This window comes from Chelonoidis abingdonii, chromosome 10 (assembly GCF_003597395.2).
Source record: "Chelonoidis abingdonii isolate Lonesome George chromosome 10, CheloAbing_2.0, whole genome shotgun sequence".
NCBI classification, from domain to species: domain Eukaryota; kingdom Metazoa; phylum Chordata; order Testudines; family Testudinidae; genus Chelonoidis; species Chelonoidis abingdonii.
In genome coordinates, this window is record NC_133778.1 from 40,875,845 (window position 1) to 40,894,505 (window position 18,661).

General features: G+C 46.5%; 1 protein-coding gene across 4 annotated transcripts in view; it reads left to right on the top strand.

The window, feature by feature from the left end:
• Window positions 1-18,661, top strand: part of TLK1 (tousled like kinase 1) — a 143,176-nt gene that overhangs the window by 110,815 nt on the left and 13,700 nt on the right. For all 4 annotated transcript variants that reach the window (XM_032771035.2, XM_032771036.2, XM_032771033.2 and 1 more), the window contains 6 exons: window positions 691-788; window positions 4,660-4,741; window positions 5,946-6,037; window positions 6,131-6,220; window positions 12,846-13,015; window positions 18,016-18,151. In XM_032771035.2, coding sequence (XP_032626926.2) covers window positions 691-788; window positions 4,660-4,741; window positions 5,946-6,037; window positions 6,131-6,220; window positions 12,846-13,015; window positions 18,016-18,151 — 668 coding nt within the window. The remainder of the gene's footprint in view (window positions 1-690; window positions 789-4,659; window positions 4,742-5,945; window positions 6,038-6,130; window positions 6,221-12,845; window positions 13,016-18,015; window positions 18,152-18,661) is intronic.

Here is an 18,661-nt window from a genome sequence, read left to right on the forward strand (position 1 = left end):
AAGGTGTTTGGAGGAGGCCATGGGCCTAGGGAGTTGTAGCGGTCATGCAGCTGTTACAGGAAGCACTATAGACAGCTGCAAACCACAGGGCCCTGGGCTGGAACCCGGAGTGGAGGGCAGGCCTGGGTTCCCCCCAAACCTCCCAATTCCTGATCAGACACAGGAGAAGTTGACCCAGACTGTGGGGAAGATCACTGAGGTGAGCAAATCTGCCAAATAGGCGCAGGACCCACCAAGGTAGAGGAGGAACTTTGTCACAGAATATTCTTGCATAATCTTGCCTTGTTTCACACTTGAGCTTTAAAATATTTTAAAGCATCTTTTCTAAAACTGCACATATCTCAATTTTTTTTCACACTGTACATCAATTTCAGACCCAGGTAATCTCACTCGCTGGCTGAGGTACAAAACCACCTGGCACTCAGTTTGAATAGTATCCCCACAGTGCAGGACAAAACCGAACATCCCATTACTTATAGGTTTCATGGAGAGAAGGATTCCTTGAAATAGGCTTATGGCTTATCTCGGTATTTTTCAGGCCTTAAAAGAAAAGCAGTTCTGTTTTCTGGTTCAGCAGGGTTTTCTAATGTAATGTTCCTCCATCACTACCAGTATTGATGCATGGGTAAAAATATCCTTTTCAAACAGTGAGTAAATTGAGCTTTTATTGTTCATTCATTTCATCTGCAGGAAGAAGCCGAAATACAAGCAGAACTTGAACGTTTGGAAAGAGTTAGAAATCTTCATATACGAGAACTCAAAAGAATAAACAATGAAGATAATTCACAGTAAGCCACTAGATTTTAATTTCTCATGTTTATTCTTAAAAACATAGTATAGTTTAAAAACTACATTCCCCAAAATTGAACAGCATGTATTATAACTTTTTATTAGGTGTTCTCCCTGGTTTTATATTTATCTTGTCTTAAATGGACTAATTTTCCTACAAATAATGATTAATAATTTTACAGGGCATATGAGGGATTGAGCTTGTAGAGTTGAAAATGCAGAACATCTAAAACTTGCTACATCACAGTTCTGACATAAAGAATAGTTATGGGGGAGTCTAAAGCAATCCACTTATCTGAAAGTAATACCTATAGACATGGTGAAATCTTGATGCACTTGTGGAAATTTTATGTTTGTGTAACACTAGATTCAGCTCTACTGCAGTATTGTTCACATATTTATCAAAGCTCCAGAAAGCGCAGAAAAGCAGATGATTAAGTCCATGTATATGTTACTGATATCTATTGCAACATTTGAATTTGTGTGGTAATCTATTGTAAAATAAAACTTGCATCTAGAATTAACTGTGACTCATATATATTACATAACTGAGTAAAGTGAACTCCTCTGTAATGGTAGAGGATACGGAAAGTTCAATTTTATGTTTACTCTTGGCTATAATGAAACTATACATATATGGTTTCAGCACTTCCAAAAGTGTTGAAGCCCACAGTAATGCAATTGGATATCAATAATATTTTTAATGGTTGCCATATGCTTGGAAAATTCTAGACATTAGGTAGCTGTCCAATGTATATAACTCAGCTAAACTGAACATTTGGTTAATTTAAGAAGAAAGCATACTTAAAATAAAAAAAACAGGATCAACAAGAAGGAAATTACTGTTTCTTGGAGAATGGCAGGTTTTGGCTATCCTATGCAATAGTACCTGGTATGGTCGCCAATTCTGATTGGATGAATTCTTGGAGGTTTCATCACCTGACATAATCTTTCATTAAAGATTAATCTTTAATTCCTGGAGGGTTGGCAACCCTAGTACCTGCGTAGAAAAGCTCCAACTATGCTTTCTGTTCTGAAATTGAGAACAATACCTGTTTCACAGGCTCACCAGGAGTCCATGTACTTCAGTGCTGATTTTCTGCAGTAGATGATTATAAATGCTGTGTTGGAAAATGAAAAACTTCCTACCTTGTGTGTGTGTTGTGCGGATGGAAGTAGGTGTGTACCATCACTTAATAAATAGATTGGATACCTTGCTTCTGGTGCTCCTGGAGGACACTATGTCCCTAGAGCCATGAAATCAACCCCGCTGTTATATCTGATACCCTGAATTTAGTTGGTGATACATATAACTATCTGCTTTTAAAGTGTTTTGTTTTTCTTAGAAAAAAGTTTTTGTGAACATACAAATACATTTTGATAATGAGAAATGAAAGTTTTGATGTTTCATAGATGGCCACAGTAGATAGTAATGTAGTTGTTACTTCTAGTAACTACGTGTTACTGTGGCTATGCCAAAATACTTCCAACCCACACTTTCAGATAAACATAAAAACCCAGCTACTGGCAAACCCTAACATGCAAAGCCTTACATATATTCTACAGAAAACTATAAGGAAGCAGTCCCAGACCAGAGAGAGAAAATTACATAGCAATGTCTCACCACTATGCTTGAAACAACGTTGTGAGAGGATTCTTAATACACACAGGGTGGGTGCACAATTGTAAGAAGATTTGGTAAAAGGTCCCAGTACTGCAGATGAGAAATACATAGCTCCAGCTACAACAAATAAAAGAATCATACCTACTAGGATTATTCTTATCATGGATCTCTGTCATAACTCTGTGCTCATCTGATCAACAGTTAAAAATAAAATTGCATAGTTTATGAAGGAGAAATACACAAACCCTGTCCCGTCTTAAAAAGCCTAATGGATTCAGGGAGTTTGTTACAGTATGAACATGAACAAATTGACTTTCTCCAAGGCACAAATACTAGGACTACTTTACCCTTGTTAGTTCTGAGTGGGTGGGAAGAGGTCTGTGGTAGAAGATAGCTAAGCCCAATAACCTGAAAATGTTAGTGGGAAATGAACAGATTCAAAAAGGCTGATGAGTTGCACATATGACTGTTAAGAACAGGATGCTATAAAAATATTAAAGAATTGCCACAATTCATTGTTGAAGAAACATATTACAATAATATACGGTGCTACAGATGTGAATTTAGGAAATCCCACATTTTGGCAAAAAGATAATCAATTCATTCCCAAAACTAGTGCTATTTGCAGCTGTATGAGCCTGTGTGCTGCGCTGGCCAGAGCTCAGATATTCTTGGGCTGACCCAAGGGCTCAGCTCTCTGACACTGTCCCATGTCCCAATCGGTCATGAGTTCTGAAGACACCTCCATATAGAGATGGTCCCAGTCCCAGCAGACATCCTCTCATACTTACTGTTCTGGGGCCAGAACCTTGGTGAGAAGCTTCAGGTCAGCATCAGGGCAGCAGGGACGTGCTTTGGCTGGGCCAACAGGAGACAGAAAACCCTTGGCCCCTTTAAGAACTTGTACATGAGCCCTCTCCTCCATATGGTCACTTTGCCTCCTTATGGGCTTGTGGAGGAGCTCTGTGGCTCATTGGTTGGACAGAAGAGTGCAGCATAAGCCTCTGTCTCGCTTGCATCCAAAGGGAGGAATTATAAACCCTGCCCTGGGATGCCATTCTGTGCTGAGAAGGAAAGCTTCCCCTCCCTCCTCCTGGGATTAGAGTAAGAATGGATTTTGGGGCCTTTCTGTGGGTATCACTAGTTTTGGGGCTGGGAAGGAATGAAATTTTCGCTCAGTGAAGTGTGGCTTGAGTAAAATACAATTTTCAACTTCCTCTCAGCATCCCAGGGACCTGAAAGGTGGAGTGGGTTGTAAAATTAATTTTATTGCAACTTGATAGGTGTGCAGTGCAGGTAATTGTTCCAAAGTGATCCGCTTCCCTGATGCACTGGAATTGGAAGTGGATTAGGAGAAGGCATCTCGTAAAGAAAGTGGAGAATGAGGTTGGCGCTCCAAATGTTTGGCATAGTAAGGACATAACCCCCTCTTCTCCACTCCCTTTACCCTTGTATGAGGGAAGGGTGGTAGGGTTCCAACATCTTTATGGGGTGGGGGCTGTTGGTATGGGTTGAACAGATTATCAAGAAAGGGTGACCTTGCTGGACAATTTATAGCCAAATAGGTCCCAGGTGGTTTACTTAATGTTGCAGCCTAATTAAACCACCTTCCTGGTTTCTTGTCTTCCTGTAGTGCATGGGACAAAGGCTAACCTGAGGGATGTGGAAGGGGAAAAGGAATGTTAAGAAATATTTTGGGTTTGTTTTTCTTTTGAAAACAAACAAGAAACTGGAACTAGATGTGAAAAGCAAACAGAAAATATCATTTGTCTTGTTACTGATCCAATAAAATTTGAAAATCAAAAGTAGCAAGAACGCTTGTTTCCCAGACAGTACATACCCAAAAGAACAGCTGAAATTTTGTTTGTCATTGGACTCAACTCACGTATAATAAAAATATAAACAGTTAAAAGCTTAATGGTAAAACTTAAAACGTTTTTCATAATCTCTCAGAAATGCAAAAAAAAGACTTGAACAGAACTAAGTGGCTGAATGGCAGTGTTTGGTAGCAGTTGTTGATTTGATATTATAGAATGAAAACACTAATTTACTATTTAAAAAACTGCATAGCTATATTACACAGTGCTGCCATAAAATTGTATTTAGTAGAATATTACTGAACAGGGTTTTTTTTCTTATAAAAAATACTCAGATAAGTTAGGTGAAAATAATATGAAGGGACCTAGAGTAGAGCTTGAAATTTATCTCAAAACAGTTATTTGAAGTCTTCCTACTTTCTTTTTAAGATTCAAAGATCATCCCACATTAAATGAACGATATTTGTTACTTCATTTACTTGGTCGAGGTGGCTTCAGTGAAGTATATAAGGTAATCTGTATTTTGGTCTGCTAATGTAATATTTCATAGCCACATATGTTTGTTTGTTTGTTTTATATATACAATCAAATATTTAAATAATTAAAATAATTAAATTAAATTATAATTTAATTTTCTTACTTTTGATCTCCCAGACTAAGAAGGTTCTAATTAGACATGCCAAACCTGTGAAAAAAAATGCAGAAATTGGGCTTGGTTTTGGCTTAATTGGCTTGTGAGTTGCCTGTTGGCTAGTTTTTGGATTGTAGCTTGTTTGACGTGTAGCTTGTTGCTCCTTTTTTTGATCATCTCCTGGCAAGGAAGGGCAAGGCGGGGAGAGAGTCAGGGCTGCACAGCAGGCCTGCTACTGTCCCAGACTGCATGCCTGGGGGAATCTAGTTACATAGTATGTTGGGGTTCTTAGGGATTGGCTTGTTTTGAAATGGGATTAGCTTGATTTTTGGCTTATTGTGAAAGTCGGTGTGCTTATTTACCGCATGAAAGTTGGCAACTGTGGTTCTAATACAATAGCACTTCTTAAACAAAGGCTGGAAAAACCCCTTAGCTTATACATGGAGGGAGAGAGCACCACTGAGCTGAGCATCACTTATCCTACTTACATAATCAATAGATGAAGGCTCCATTGGTAGTAGGGAAGAAGCCAGGATTGTGACTGTAGACTTGCTGATATGTACACTAAGGAAAATGCATTACAGCAAATTGGAAAATTAGGGACTTGTGGTACAAATTTTAAAAATGTTTTAGTCCTTCTGGACCTGGGATAATTAACCCTGAATTAACCCTTAATTGCCACTGAAATGAGCCTTTATGAACTCAAACATAGTTGTAACCGTTTGGTTAGTCATAGCTTCTCTGGATACATTTATTTTTCTGAATAGAAAATTGGCAGATGTCTTCTTGGATAAGAAGATATCTGAGGAAAGTGAAACAAAATTACGAATGTTATGATAAGCCATTTAATGCAACACCATGGCTCTCCAAACTGCTTGTAGTATTGCTTGTATAATAAAGTTTTTGTATGCTTCAGATTAACTGGGTCTTCATGATTATGAAGTGTTTTTCTATAACACATCTGTATAGTTTCATTTTGTTTAATTTGTCTGTAGATCTGTTGATTATATGCTGAATTTGGATCTTTTTGAGTGTTGTTTTTTTGTCATCTTTGGTTGTAATTGTTCCATATCTGGTTTTCTAGGCTTTTGATCTTTATGAACAAAGATACGCTGCTGTGAAAATACACCAACTTAACAAAAGTTGGAGAGACGAGAAGAAGGAAAACTACCACAAGTAAATATTAATGATTTAGGATTCTTGTGGCAAATTGACCTGTGTTCTGTTGATCATGGAAAGTTAACAAACCTCTTAAACATTTTCCTTTAGACATGCCTGCAGAGAGTATAGAATACACAAAGAACTGGATCATCCCAGGATAGTTAAACTCTATGACTACTTCTCCCTGGATACAGATACGTAAGTGAAATTACACTGATTTTTAGAACATTCCAAGTATTTTTAATACCTTACTTATATTAAAATAAAGACTATTTGAACACTAAGGGTGAGATCCTCACCTCAGCTCTGGCCTCGTTATCTAAAATGACTGGAACAATAATATAAAGGGGCTCTAAAAGCCTCAGTTCTGTCTGGGGGAAAATTCCCCATGGTGCAGACATTGTGGAATACAGTCATAAGGCTGCTTTCCGGGGACACCCTCATGTAAGGAGTGATTTGGGATGAACTGCAGCACACAGTACTGCAAGTGAGTCCAGGTAGCACTGTAGTCCATAGAACAGCCCAGGGAAGCTACTGCAACTTAGACTGACCTCCGGGGCTGTCTTAATTATACCAGGGACTTCTCCAGTTCCTTGTGGAAACCAGGATTAGGAGTTTCCTTAACCACTACCATGCTTCCCTTGGACTGCGCCTTTAAGAGACCCAGCACAGAATTTCACTGTAAGAGATTACACTACATTTGTTATCAAGAAACTTGTCTAAGTCTGCAAAAAGGAAAGCTCTTCTTCAAGTTGTGACAGACCCAGGCCAGTGGGGTACAGGAGTCTGGTAGAGGGCAAATATACTGGTCACTGGGTGAGTAGTTTTCTGTTCCCTGAGTGCCCAGAGCAGGGGCTGCACTAGAGTAATCAGGAACCTGCTAGAATGGATTGAGGCAGCCAGGCCGATTAGAACACCTGCACCCAATCAAGGCAGGCTAATCAGGGCACCTGGGTTTAAAAAGGAGCTCACTCATCAGGAGGGGGGAGCCAGAGGAGAGGAAGTGCATGTGAGTTGCTGGGAGCAAGAGGCGCAAGGAGCCGAGAGTGAGAGGGTGTGCTGCTGGAGGACTAAGGAGTACAAGCATTATCAGACACCAGGAGGAAGGTCCTGTGGTGAGGATAAAAAAGGTGTTTGGAGGAGGCCATGGGGAAGTAGCCCAGGGAGTTGTAGCTGTCATGCAGCTGTTAAAGGAGGTACTATAGACAGCTGCAATCCACAGGGCCCTGGGCTGGAACCCAGAGTGGAGGGTGGGCCCGGGTTCCCCCCAAACCTCCCAACTCCTGATCAGAGACAGGAGAAGTTGACCCAGACTGTGGGGAAGATCACTGAGGTGAGCAAATCTGCCAAATAAGCACGGGACCCACCAAGGTAGAGGAGGAACTTTGTCACAGAGTGTATTCCATGGTAGATGTGCATGCTCGCCACGTACACCAGTGCCGGAAGTTCTTCCCCTAGCAGTACCTGTAGGGGAGCACCCTAGCGACCCCTAAAGTGGTGCCTCCATGGTGCTGTATAAGGGGCACTGCACGCTCCCCCCACCCTCAGTTCCTTCTTGCTGCCAGTGAAAGTGCTTTGGAACTGCTCTGTGCAAGCTTTGCTGTAGCTCATCCTCAAAACTGCTTGTTCGTTCAGTGTATGGTACCTGTAGTTAGTTAGTTAGTTCCCGATGTGGTTTGCCACCCAGCCTCCGTTCAGAGCAAAGTCCACGTGAATTGTCCTTGACTCCCACCAGGCTGTTTGGTTGGATTCCGTCTGACTGAGACTGTTGGCACTGCTCCGCCTTGAGGAGCAAACATTGACAGGACCAAGGCAGTCCTCATCTCGGAGGGGCTATTGCAGCCGGTCATGGCATGAACGTCGACATTGGTCCCATTTGGCATCCCGCCACGGCACTGCCTCTGCGGCCATCGATCTCCATCGTCTCACCGTCGCGGGTTCACCTCCCGGAACCGATCGCGGAACAGCTGTTACTGACAGTAACGGTCCTCCATGTCGGGATCACAGCCCCATGGTCAGCATCTTTGCCAATGCTCTTCCCTGGCCAGGGACAGCAGCAAGTCATATGTCAGCCTGGCCGCCCCTCACAGTCTTCCATTGATGGGCCAGGCCCGCCAGTCCGAAAACCCGGCTCCGCTGGTGCCATAGCTGATGCAGTGGCACCGGGCCCCATGGCTGGCCCAACGGTACCAGTGGGCACTGTGGCCCCCGATGTAGCCCCGAGTGGGGGTTTGCTTGGTGGCTGGAGCCTCTAAAGGATGATCAGCCTCCCTCTCCAGACCTCCGAGGAAGGAGTCGATGAGATGTGCATCCTTGGCACCATGCCCAGAGACCGACCAGGTAGTGGACCCTTTGGTGCCAGTGGACACGAAATACCAAGCTGGCCACTTCACCCTTCCCGGATGAGGCAGTTATGGCCCCTCCTCCCTCCATCCCACAGAAGGACTTTAGGACCCACCAAGAACTCTTAAAAAGGATGGCATCAAGCTGGAGGAGCCCTCGGACTCCCTGTTTAATGTACTGTCCTCCTTGGCACTGATCAAGGTGGCCTTGCCTCTCCAAGAAAGGGTGGTGAAAATTTTAAATGCCCTGTGAGAAACCCTGGCCTCATTGGACCCCATCTCTAAGAGAGCGGGATGCAAGTATTTTGTCCCCGCCAAGAGGCATGAATACTTACACATCTACCCTGCTCCTAACTCCCTGGTGGTCGAGTCGATCAACCATAGGGAACAGCAGGGCCAACCAGCCCCTTCCCCGAAAAATAAAGATTCAAGGAGGCTGGATGCTTTGAAAGAAAAATGTATTCGTCCTCGAGCTTCCAGTTACAGGTGGTGAACTATCAGGTTCTCCTGGGCCGGTATGAGTTCAATCTGTGGGGCTACCTGCCCAAGTTCGAGGACTCCCTCCAGGAGTATGACAGGAAGGAGTTCAAAGCACTGGTGGAGGAGGGCACAGCGGCTACTGGGGCAACCCTGCAGGCAGTTCGGATGCAATGGACATGGCCCCGCAGTCCATGGCCTCCACAGTGTCCATGAGAAGGGCATCATGGCTCCTGTTCTCTGGGCTGTCAAGCAAGGCGCAGATCTCCCTTCAGGACCTCCTGTTTGATGGGAAAGCTCTGTTTGTGGAACGAACAGATACAAAGCTGCATGGCCTGAAAGACGTACGCACAACTCTCTGGATTCTGGGTCTCTGTGTTCTGGCTCTGGCTAAACCTAAGTTCAAGCCGCAGCAGACTCCCACTCAGGCCACCCATTCAAAATACAAGACCCCTTATAAGAAGTCACGGGACTATAAGAGGTGCCCACAGAGGCAGTCTCAGCCTGCTCCCCAGCCTGGGTTTTCCAAGGGCAAGCAAGCAGGGGAAAGGCCGTTTTGATGGGGCTCCCTGCCAGTTCTCATCAGGAATCCACCCTCAGTAAAGCTTCCCTTCTGCAATCGGTTGTGTGCTTTCCTCCCGGAGTGGTCGCGGCTGACCTTGGACTGTTGGGTCCTCAACACCATCTCCTGGGGCTACACCCTCCAGTTTACTTCTTCCCCACCCAACCACTCTCCGCCCCTTTCCCTCCTGGGGGATCCCTTGCACGAGGTTCTGCTCGAGCAGGAGGTGGGGCAGCTCCTGGGCCTAGGAGCAGTGGAAGCAGTACCGGGGAAGTTCAGAGGCAAGGGGTACTACTCCTGCTATTCCATTATCCTGAAGGCCAAAGAGGGGCTCAGGCACATCTTGGACCTGCGAGGCCTGAACCAGTACATGGTGAAACTCAAGTTCCTCATGGTCTCGCTGGCCTCCATCATCCCCTCCCTGGGTCCTGGGGACTGGTATGTCACCCTCGATCTACAGGACGCGTACTTCCACTTTCATATATTCGATGAGCACAGACGCTTCTTCCGTTTCATGGTGGGGCAGGAGCACTACCAATTTATGGTCCTCCTGTTTGGCCTGTCCACCACCCCCAGAGTATTCACAAAATATATGTAGGTGGTTGCGACCTACCTCAAGCACCGAGGGGTCCAGATCTTCCCCTATCTGGACGACTGGTTGGTCAAGAGCAGCTCTGGGTCACAGATGTGGGATCACGTGGTGCCTCCTGTTCATGTGCACCACTTTGGGCCTTTTGGTAAGTGACACCAAGTCCACGTTAGTCCCGGTACAACGCATAGAGTTTATTGGGGTAGTCCTGGATACCTTGTCGGCCAAAGAACTGGACAGGTTTGAGACCCTGAAGGGGCTCATCGACATGGTCACGAGGTTTCTGGTGACAACAGCCAGAGTGTGGCTCCAGTTCTTGGGTCATATGTCAGCATGCACGTATGTGGTCTGTCACGCCAGACTCAGGATGAGGCCCCTCCGGCTCTGGTTGGCCTCGGAGTTCTTCTAGGCCAGGGAAGACAAAACTCGAGCCAGTGATCATCTCCCTATGGTGGTGGTCCTCCCTGAGAAACATGCTCCAAGGGGTCCCATTCAGGGGCAGGGCCCCATCGCTGGAACTAGTGTCTGACACGTCAGATTTGGGATGGGGGGGCCCATGTGGGGGACTTTCAGACCCAAGGTCTGTGGTCAGCTCAGGATCTGACCCTCCACATAAATGTCAAGGAGCTCAGGGAAGTACGGCTGTCAGGGTTCTTATGGACAACACAGCCTCGATGTTCTATATCGATAGGCAAGGCAGGGCCCAATCCTCTGCCCTCTGCTGCGAAGCCCTCAGGCTGTGGGACTCTGGGTGCCCAGAACGTGCGGGCGGATCACTTGAGCAGGGACATCTCTCTGCACAAGTGGTCTCTCCACCCAGAGGTGTGCACAGACTTTTCCAAGTGTGGGGAATTTCCCAGGTGGACCTGTTCATGACTTGGCAGAACTGTTGCTGTCCCCAGTTCTGCTCTGAGGGGGGGCTAGAATGGGGGGCTATGTCCGATACCTTCCTCCTGTCCTGGTCAAGCCAGTTCCTCTATGCTTTTCCCCTGTTCCCACTGATCGGCAAGGTCCTGGAAAAGGTAAAGTCGAACAAGGCTTGGGTACTTCTGATTGCCCTGGCATGGCCCAGGCAGCATTGTTATGGGACCCTCACAGGCCTGGCAATTGCCCCACCGTTGCCGTCCTGCCCGGACCTGCTCTCCCAGGACCAGGGCTGCCACCTCCACCCCAACCTACCGGCGCTCCACCTCATGGCACCCTCATGGCTGCTCAATGGTTAGGTAGGGAGAAAAGGACGTGCTTGGAAGGGGTTCAGCTTGTCCTCCTAGAAAGCAGGCAACCCTTCACGTGCCAAGTCTACTTTCAGAGTGGTCTCGGTTCTCCAGATGGGCAGATGAGCAGGGCGTTTCCCTGGTGGCTGCCCCGATCCAGCTTATTCTGGTCTACCTCTTTCACCTTAGAGCCCAGGGCCTGTTGCCCTCATCAGTCAAGGTGCACCTGGCGGCCATATTGGCAGGGCCACACGATATTCTTTCATGCTATGACTGGCTGATTCCTTAAGGGATTGGATCACCTCTTCCTGTATGTTAGGCCCTCTGTCCCACAGTAGGACCTAAACCTGGTGTTGGCCTGTCTCATCAGGCTCCTGTTTGAGCTGCTAGCTACGTGCTCCTGGTCACACTTCTCGTGGAAGGTGGCCTTCCTGGTTGCAGTCATATGAGCTAGATGGGTTTCGGAACTCGGGGCCCTGACTGCTGAGCCCCCCATACACATGAGCTCCAGTTCCGCCCACACCCTTCATTCCTCCCAAAGGTGGTCTCTGCCTATCACATAGGTCAGGACATTTTTCTGCCGGTCCTCTGATCCAGGTCCCATGTGTCCAGTGAGGAGTGCTGCCTCCACACACTGGATGTGAGACAGGCTCTGGCTTTCTACCTGGAGTGGACTAAGCCATTCAGAAAGTCTTTGCAACTGTTCATCGCCTCGGCCGAATGCATGAAAGGTCGGCCAATTTCCACTCAGTGGCTCTCCAACTGGATCACCTCATGCTTCCGTACCTGTTATGGCTTGGCAGGAATCCCTCCGCCATCAATTGTGAAGGCGCACTCAACTTGGGTGCAGGCCTCGTCGGCTGTTTTTGGTCCATGTCCCCATCCAGGACATTTGTAGGGCTGCTATGTGGTCTTCAGTTCACACTTTCACCTCGCATTATGTGATTGTCTCCCAAACCAGGGAGGACGCCGGGTTCGGCAGGGCTGTGCTTCGTCATGAGAATTTGTGAACTCCTACCCACCTCCAAGAGATATAGCTTGGAATCACCTACTGTGGAATACATATGAGCAATCACTCAAAGAAGAAAAGACAGTTACCTTTTCCATAACTGGTATTCTTTGAGATGTGTTGCTCATGTCTATTCCACATCCCGCCCTCTTTCCCCTCTGTCGGAGTTCTCTGGTAAGAAGGAACTGAGGGTGGGGGAAGCGCTCAGCACCCCTTGTACCGTGTCATGGAGACATCGCTCCAGGGGTCACTGGGGCACTCCCCTATGGGTACTGCTAGGGGAAAAACTTCTGGCACCAGTGCACATGGCAAGCACGCACACCTACTGTGGAATAGATACGAGCAACACATCCCGAAGAACACCAGTTACAGAAAAGGTAACTGTCTTTTTTTACATGGCCTCACTAATATTTGTGTAGTCTCTTTTCCGTTGAATGCAAATGCTTCGATGTTGGGTTTTTAATTAACTAGTTATGCCAGATTCTCTTAATTTAAAACGATTTTATTCTTATATGTGAAATTGTTAACTTGTCATTATCAATCTTTACTTTTTTTTCATATAATTATGCCGTTAGATGGCAATTTGTACTCTACCTTATCTGACACTGTATTTCTGAATTTTTACTTTAGGTTTTGTACAGTGTTGGAGTACTGTGAAGGCAATGATTTGGATTTCTATCTCAAGCAACATAAACTGATGTCAGAGAAAGAAGCTAGGTCCATTGTAATGCAAATAGTAAATGCACTACGGTATCTCAATGAGATCAAGCCCCCTATTATACACTATGATCTTAAGCCAGGTAAATGAAAAAAGTTACAGCTGAAAGTGCAATAATTCTTCTTCGAGTGCTTGCTCATGTGTATTCCACAGTAGGTGTGTGTGCTCGCCACATGCACCGGTGCTGGAAGTTTTTTCCTCTGCAGTACCCATTGGGGAAGCACTGCTGCGACCCCTGGAGTGGCACCACCGCAGCGTGCTATAGGAGGAGCAGCACACTCTACCCACCCTCAGTTCCGTCTTGCCGCCAGTGATGGTGCATCGGAACTACTTGCTCCAGCTTTGCTGCAGCTTGTCCCAATTCTCGTCGTCTTCAGTAGTACCTGTTTCAGTTAGTCTGTTAAAAGTTCTACTTTGGCTAATTAGAGTTTGGACCAGGACATACCCTGGGCCCCAGGGTTTAAATCGTGCGATCCTTGTAGGCATTCGTTGCCCAGAATTGACCTGCACACCGACTGTCTCTGAGCAAATCCCAAATCAGCGATTGCTGTAAAATCTGCAGGTCTTTCAAATCCAGGACGGAAAAAGAGAGACACATTAGACTTCGGGCCCTTCTCATGGAGTCGGTGCTGGCTTCAGGCACCGCTCCACGCCGAGTGCAGGGTATCAGTGGGACAAGCATCGATGCCACAGACTCTCCCACTCTAGGAGGAGCTATAGGAACCACTCCCAACACTGCCGCCATCGCCGGTCATGCTCCAATTCTCACGCGTCGAGGCACCGAGCTCGCAACTCCTGGCGGGGATCACCAGCTCCACGTTGTCATGGATCCAGGCATCGAATCATCTCGACTAGCAGCACCTCGGCGTGGAGGAACAGTGCTGCGTTGGAGTCCAGATACCATGGCAGATGTTGTGCTCGGCACCACCACGCCTACCGTTTGCATGGCTCCGACAGGTCGTTGACAACCCGACTTCGTCCTGCATGCAGCGCCCTATGACCCAGCTGGGCCAACCCAACCAGCTGGTGCCGCTGGCGACACACCAGGGCCAATGGCAAGGGGACCCCGTGGCAGGCCAGTGGTGCCAGTGGACCCTCTGGCCCTCTGTGCATGTCCAGCAAGGCCCTCTGTCGATAGTGGGAGCATCGATGTCTCTGTCAGCCGCGCTATCCAGACCTCCGAGGGATAGATTGGCTGGTCACGGCTCCTTGGCACCGCAAGAGGAGTCCGCCCAAGGGGCGGATCCTGCAGCACCGGCCGGCATGCAGAGCCCAGTACCGGCCCCCTGCCCGGCACTGGAGGACAAGATTGCAGCCCCACCCCGCTCCGTACCACACAAGGACTTCAGGGCCCATCAGGAGCTGTTAAAGCGAGTAGCGTCGTCTCCACCTTCAAGCTGAGCAGATGGAGGGACCCTCGGACTCGCTGTTCAATGTACTCTCATCCTCGGCACCGGGCAGAGTGGCCCTCCCGCTCCATGAAGGGGTGCCCAACATCTCTAATGCCCTCTGGCAAACACCGGCCTCTCTTGCCCTGATATGAAAATGGGCAGAGCGCAAATACTTCATGCCCATAAAGGGGCAGGAATATCTCTATACCCACCTGGCCCCCAACTCCCTAGTGGTAGAGTCCGTGAACCACAGGGAGAGACAAGGCCAGCCAGGTCCCACACCCAAAAATAAAGACTCCAAAAGGCTGGCCTCGTTTGGCAGGAAGCTTTGTTCATCCATCAGCTTCCAGCTGAGTGTGGCCAACCACTAGGCCCTCCTCGATCATTATGAGTTTAACTTGTGGGGATCACTGCTGAAATTCAAACCCTCCCTTCCAGAGCATGAAAGGAAGGATTTTAAGGCACTGGTGGAAGAGAGCGCCGCTGCCGCAAAAGCTGCCCTGCAGGTGGCAGCGGATGCGGCTGACACGGATGCTTGGTCCATGGCCTCAACTGTGTCCATGCGCAGGGCATTGTGGCTACTGATATCCATCGATCTCTGACGCCTTCCTCCTGTAATGGTCAGGCCAACTTCTTCACGCTTTTCCCCCATTTTCCCTCATTGCCAAGGTCCTGGAGAAAGTAAAAACGGACAAAGCACGTGTCCTCCTAATCGCCCCAGCTTGGTCCCGGCAGCATTGGTACGGTCCTTCCCTTATGGGATCTAAACTTGGTGCCATCCTGCCTCATGGGGCCCCAGTTCGAACCCCTGGCTACATGCTTGTGGTCTCACCTTTTCTGGAAGGTAGCCTTTTATCTGGAGTGTACTAAGCCGTTCCGCAGGTCTTTGCAACTCTTTGTTGCCTTGGCAGAGCGCATGAAGGATCAACCGATCTCCACCGAGAGACTGTCTCGGTGGATCACATCATGCATCCAGGCATGCTATGACCTAGCAGGGGTTCCCGCACCACCTATCGTGAGGGCTCACTCAACAAGGGCTCAGGCCTCATCGGCTGCCTTTGTAGCCCACGTCTCTATCCAGGACATCTGTAGAGCCACTACCTGGTCCTCAGTGCACATGTTCACCTTGCACTTCGCGATTGTCTCCCATCCCAGGGATAATGCTGGTTTCGGTAGAGCTGTGCTTCAGCCAGGGAATCTCTGAACTCCTACCCACTTCCATCAGACATAGCTTGTAATCACCTACTGTGGAATACACATGAGCAATCACTCGAAGAAGAGAGGACAGTTACCTGTTCCGTAACTAGTGTTCTTTGAGATGTTTTGCTCATGTCTATTCCACATCCTGCCCTCCTTCCCCACTGTTGGAGTTGCTCCAGCAAGAAGGAACTGAGGGTGGGGGGAGCGTGCAGTTCCCCTTATAACATGCCATGGTAGCGTCACTCTAGGGGTCACAGCAGCGCTCCCCCTATGGGTACTGCTGAGAGAAAATCTTCCAGCACCAGTGCACGTGGCGAGTACACACACCTACTGTGGAATAGACATGAGCAACACATTTCGAAGAATGTCAGTTACGGAACAGGTAGCTGCCCTTTTTGTGTTCTCGTGTTTTATTTGTAATCCATGTTGGAAAATCTCAGATTAACTTTTGGTTGTCATTTCTTCTTTAACATCTCCAAAATCCATATTTCTCTTACATCTTTATTACTGAAATCTTTGTCTATTCTTTGGCTATCACTTGCCTCAACTCATTAGTCATTTTGCATTATTTTGTGATTTTAATTTATGGGGTAAATCCCTGTCACAAAGTGCAGCCCTCATCACTGGACTGGTGCCTCCTCCTGGTCATGCTGAGGATTAGCTTGAGGCAAACACGCACATCTGCGGTCTGCACACTGGCACTTAGTCTCTGCTCCTGCCTGTGGCTCCTCTCTCAGCTCTCAGAACTCCAGCATCTTCTTCTCAACTCAGACCTCTGGCTAGGTCATCATTTGTTTCCCGCTTCCAGGAGGGGATCTCTGTCCAACAGTTGAGCCACTTCCCCAATGACGAGTTGCAGGGGGGGCCCAGGCCCGCCCACTACTGCAGCCCCCAGTCCAGGGACTCAGTAAATAGCAGCCTTCTGCTGCTCCTCTATAACCTCCATCAGTGCTGTTATATTTCCCTGGACCACTTCCTCATGGCCCTAGCACCTTCTTCACCCTTACCTCAGCTGGGCTCCCTGAATCAACTGACCCTACTCTGCCCTGCAGCTCCCTTTTATCTGAGCCTTTGGGGCCTGGGTTGCTCCCTGCATCTCCTCCCTAATTGGCTGTACTTCAAACAGCCTCTCTGGGCTGGTGGGAGGACTTACTTCCATTGCTTCTTCCTGGACAGGGCAAGATTAACCCCTTTTATGCCTGTGTTGGGCAGACACCCCATCACAGATCCAGAGAACATGACGGACACCGTCAGAAATACAAAGAAAATAATTTGTTGTTTCATTCCCCTCTGATCTTTCCAAAATGTTGCTGTGAAAATCATTTCCATTTATTGTGCATTTTCCTTATCTACTCAAATTCTTTCACTGGCTATCATCATCTACCTCTAGTTGAGGCTTTTGTTTTCGCACGGAAGTCTCTGTGTAATTGCACTCATGCATACAAGTGTTGTCCTCCTTTGCTATAATCAGGCCTCTTTCCTAGCTCCTCCCTTTGTATCCTCCTTCCACTGTCATCTTCATGTCCTCTTCCATGCTGTCACTTTATGCCTGGAACAGTCCAATTTTTCTTGCATGTCTAATGACCATCATCTTTATTCTAATCTCTCCTTAAATCTTACTGCATTCATTAAGTCTTCCAGTAATGACTCAACATAGAGTAAATAAAGTGAGTGTGACCATTTTAAACAGACTAAAGATTTATACCATCTTCTACCTTGGGATTTCATTTGACCATCTAGTTTGTTAGTATTCTCTTTGTGAATCTTAAATTGTTATCCCCTTATGGCAAAGACAGTGTTTTTGTAGCGTGCTGTACAACATCAAGCTACCACTTAATAAGTAAGAAACTGTTAACATTGTTTTCTTTTAGAGAGGATAGAGTTGTACAATATGCATGCTCTTTTGCACAGTTCCAGGGGTGATTGTTCTCATCTAGAACAATTTTGAATATATTTTTATTAAGACTTTTATGTTCTCTTTCAAAAATATTAAATCAAGATTGGTAAAATAAAAAAATGTTGTTTAAATGATGAATAAAGTATATTGCTTAAGGAAAACAAAAATAGTATGAGAAATTCATTGTGCAGTTTAAAAACGGGGAGAGATCCTACGCCCATCTGCAGCCCCTTTGCACTGTTCTTGGGGGGCATATAGAGGCTGGCCCTAAAGCCAGTTTAACCAGCTTCCTGTGAATTCTATGGTGCTGGTAGAACATGTTTTCAGGACAATAAGTGGGGAAAAAGCACCATGGCCAGGGTTGCTGTGATCTTGTGTTTCTCAGCTACCCAGTCAATCCCTTGGGGGGGGCATTGCAGTTGGGAGCAACTTAGAGCCATGCAGGGGTCAAAATGGTTTGAGGAGGAGGGTAGAAAGGTGGTGGTCAGCTGCTTCAGCTGTATCAGGCACTGCTGCAGACTGAACCTAGTAAGAAGCATTTATTTAGTATTCTTGTGATAAGATTGCATATTCATAATTTTTTATTGTTGTTAGGTAACATCCTTCTAGTAGATGGAACAGCATGTGGAGAAATAAAAATCACTGATTTTGGTCTCTCTAAAATAATGGATGATGACAGCTATGGTGTGGATGGAATGGACTTAACTTCACAAGGGGCAGGAACTTATTGGTAATTTTAAGTTTGGACAGATGTTATTTAAACTCTATTGAAATTTGAACAATAAATGTAAAATCAGTTTTACACAGATATCTAGGATTAAAAGCATCAAATGCAAAATGGGGGAAGGAAAAGGATTTATGTGCAACATTTAGCCTGTGGATCTTCGTGTTGAAGTAACATAATATTACTGAATTTTGTAGGATGCATAACATAATCAGATGTTTATAGGAGTATGAATAACTTCTACAGTTACATTAGATAATCAGTTTTCAAATCTGGGGATCAGCTGAAGTAAGAGAGAATAACCCTTGCCCAAAGCATAGTGTTGCACAGTTAGGTGCAGTATGAGGGTTTTATTATTGGGTTTTTTTCCCCCAAAAGTGATGGGTGTTGGAAAAATGAAATTGGACTAGGAAGACCTTTGATTACTTCTAGTGTGGCAATTCCTATGTTTCTATTTTTACTTCTGTGGAAGTCAGTTTATACTTCACTCGTAATCTTCCAGGAAGGCAGCAGCCA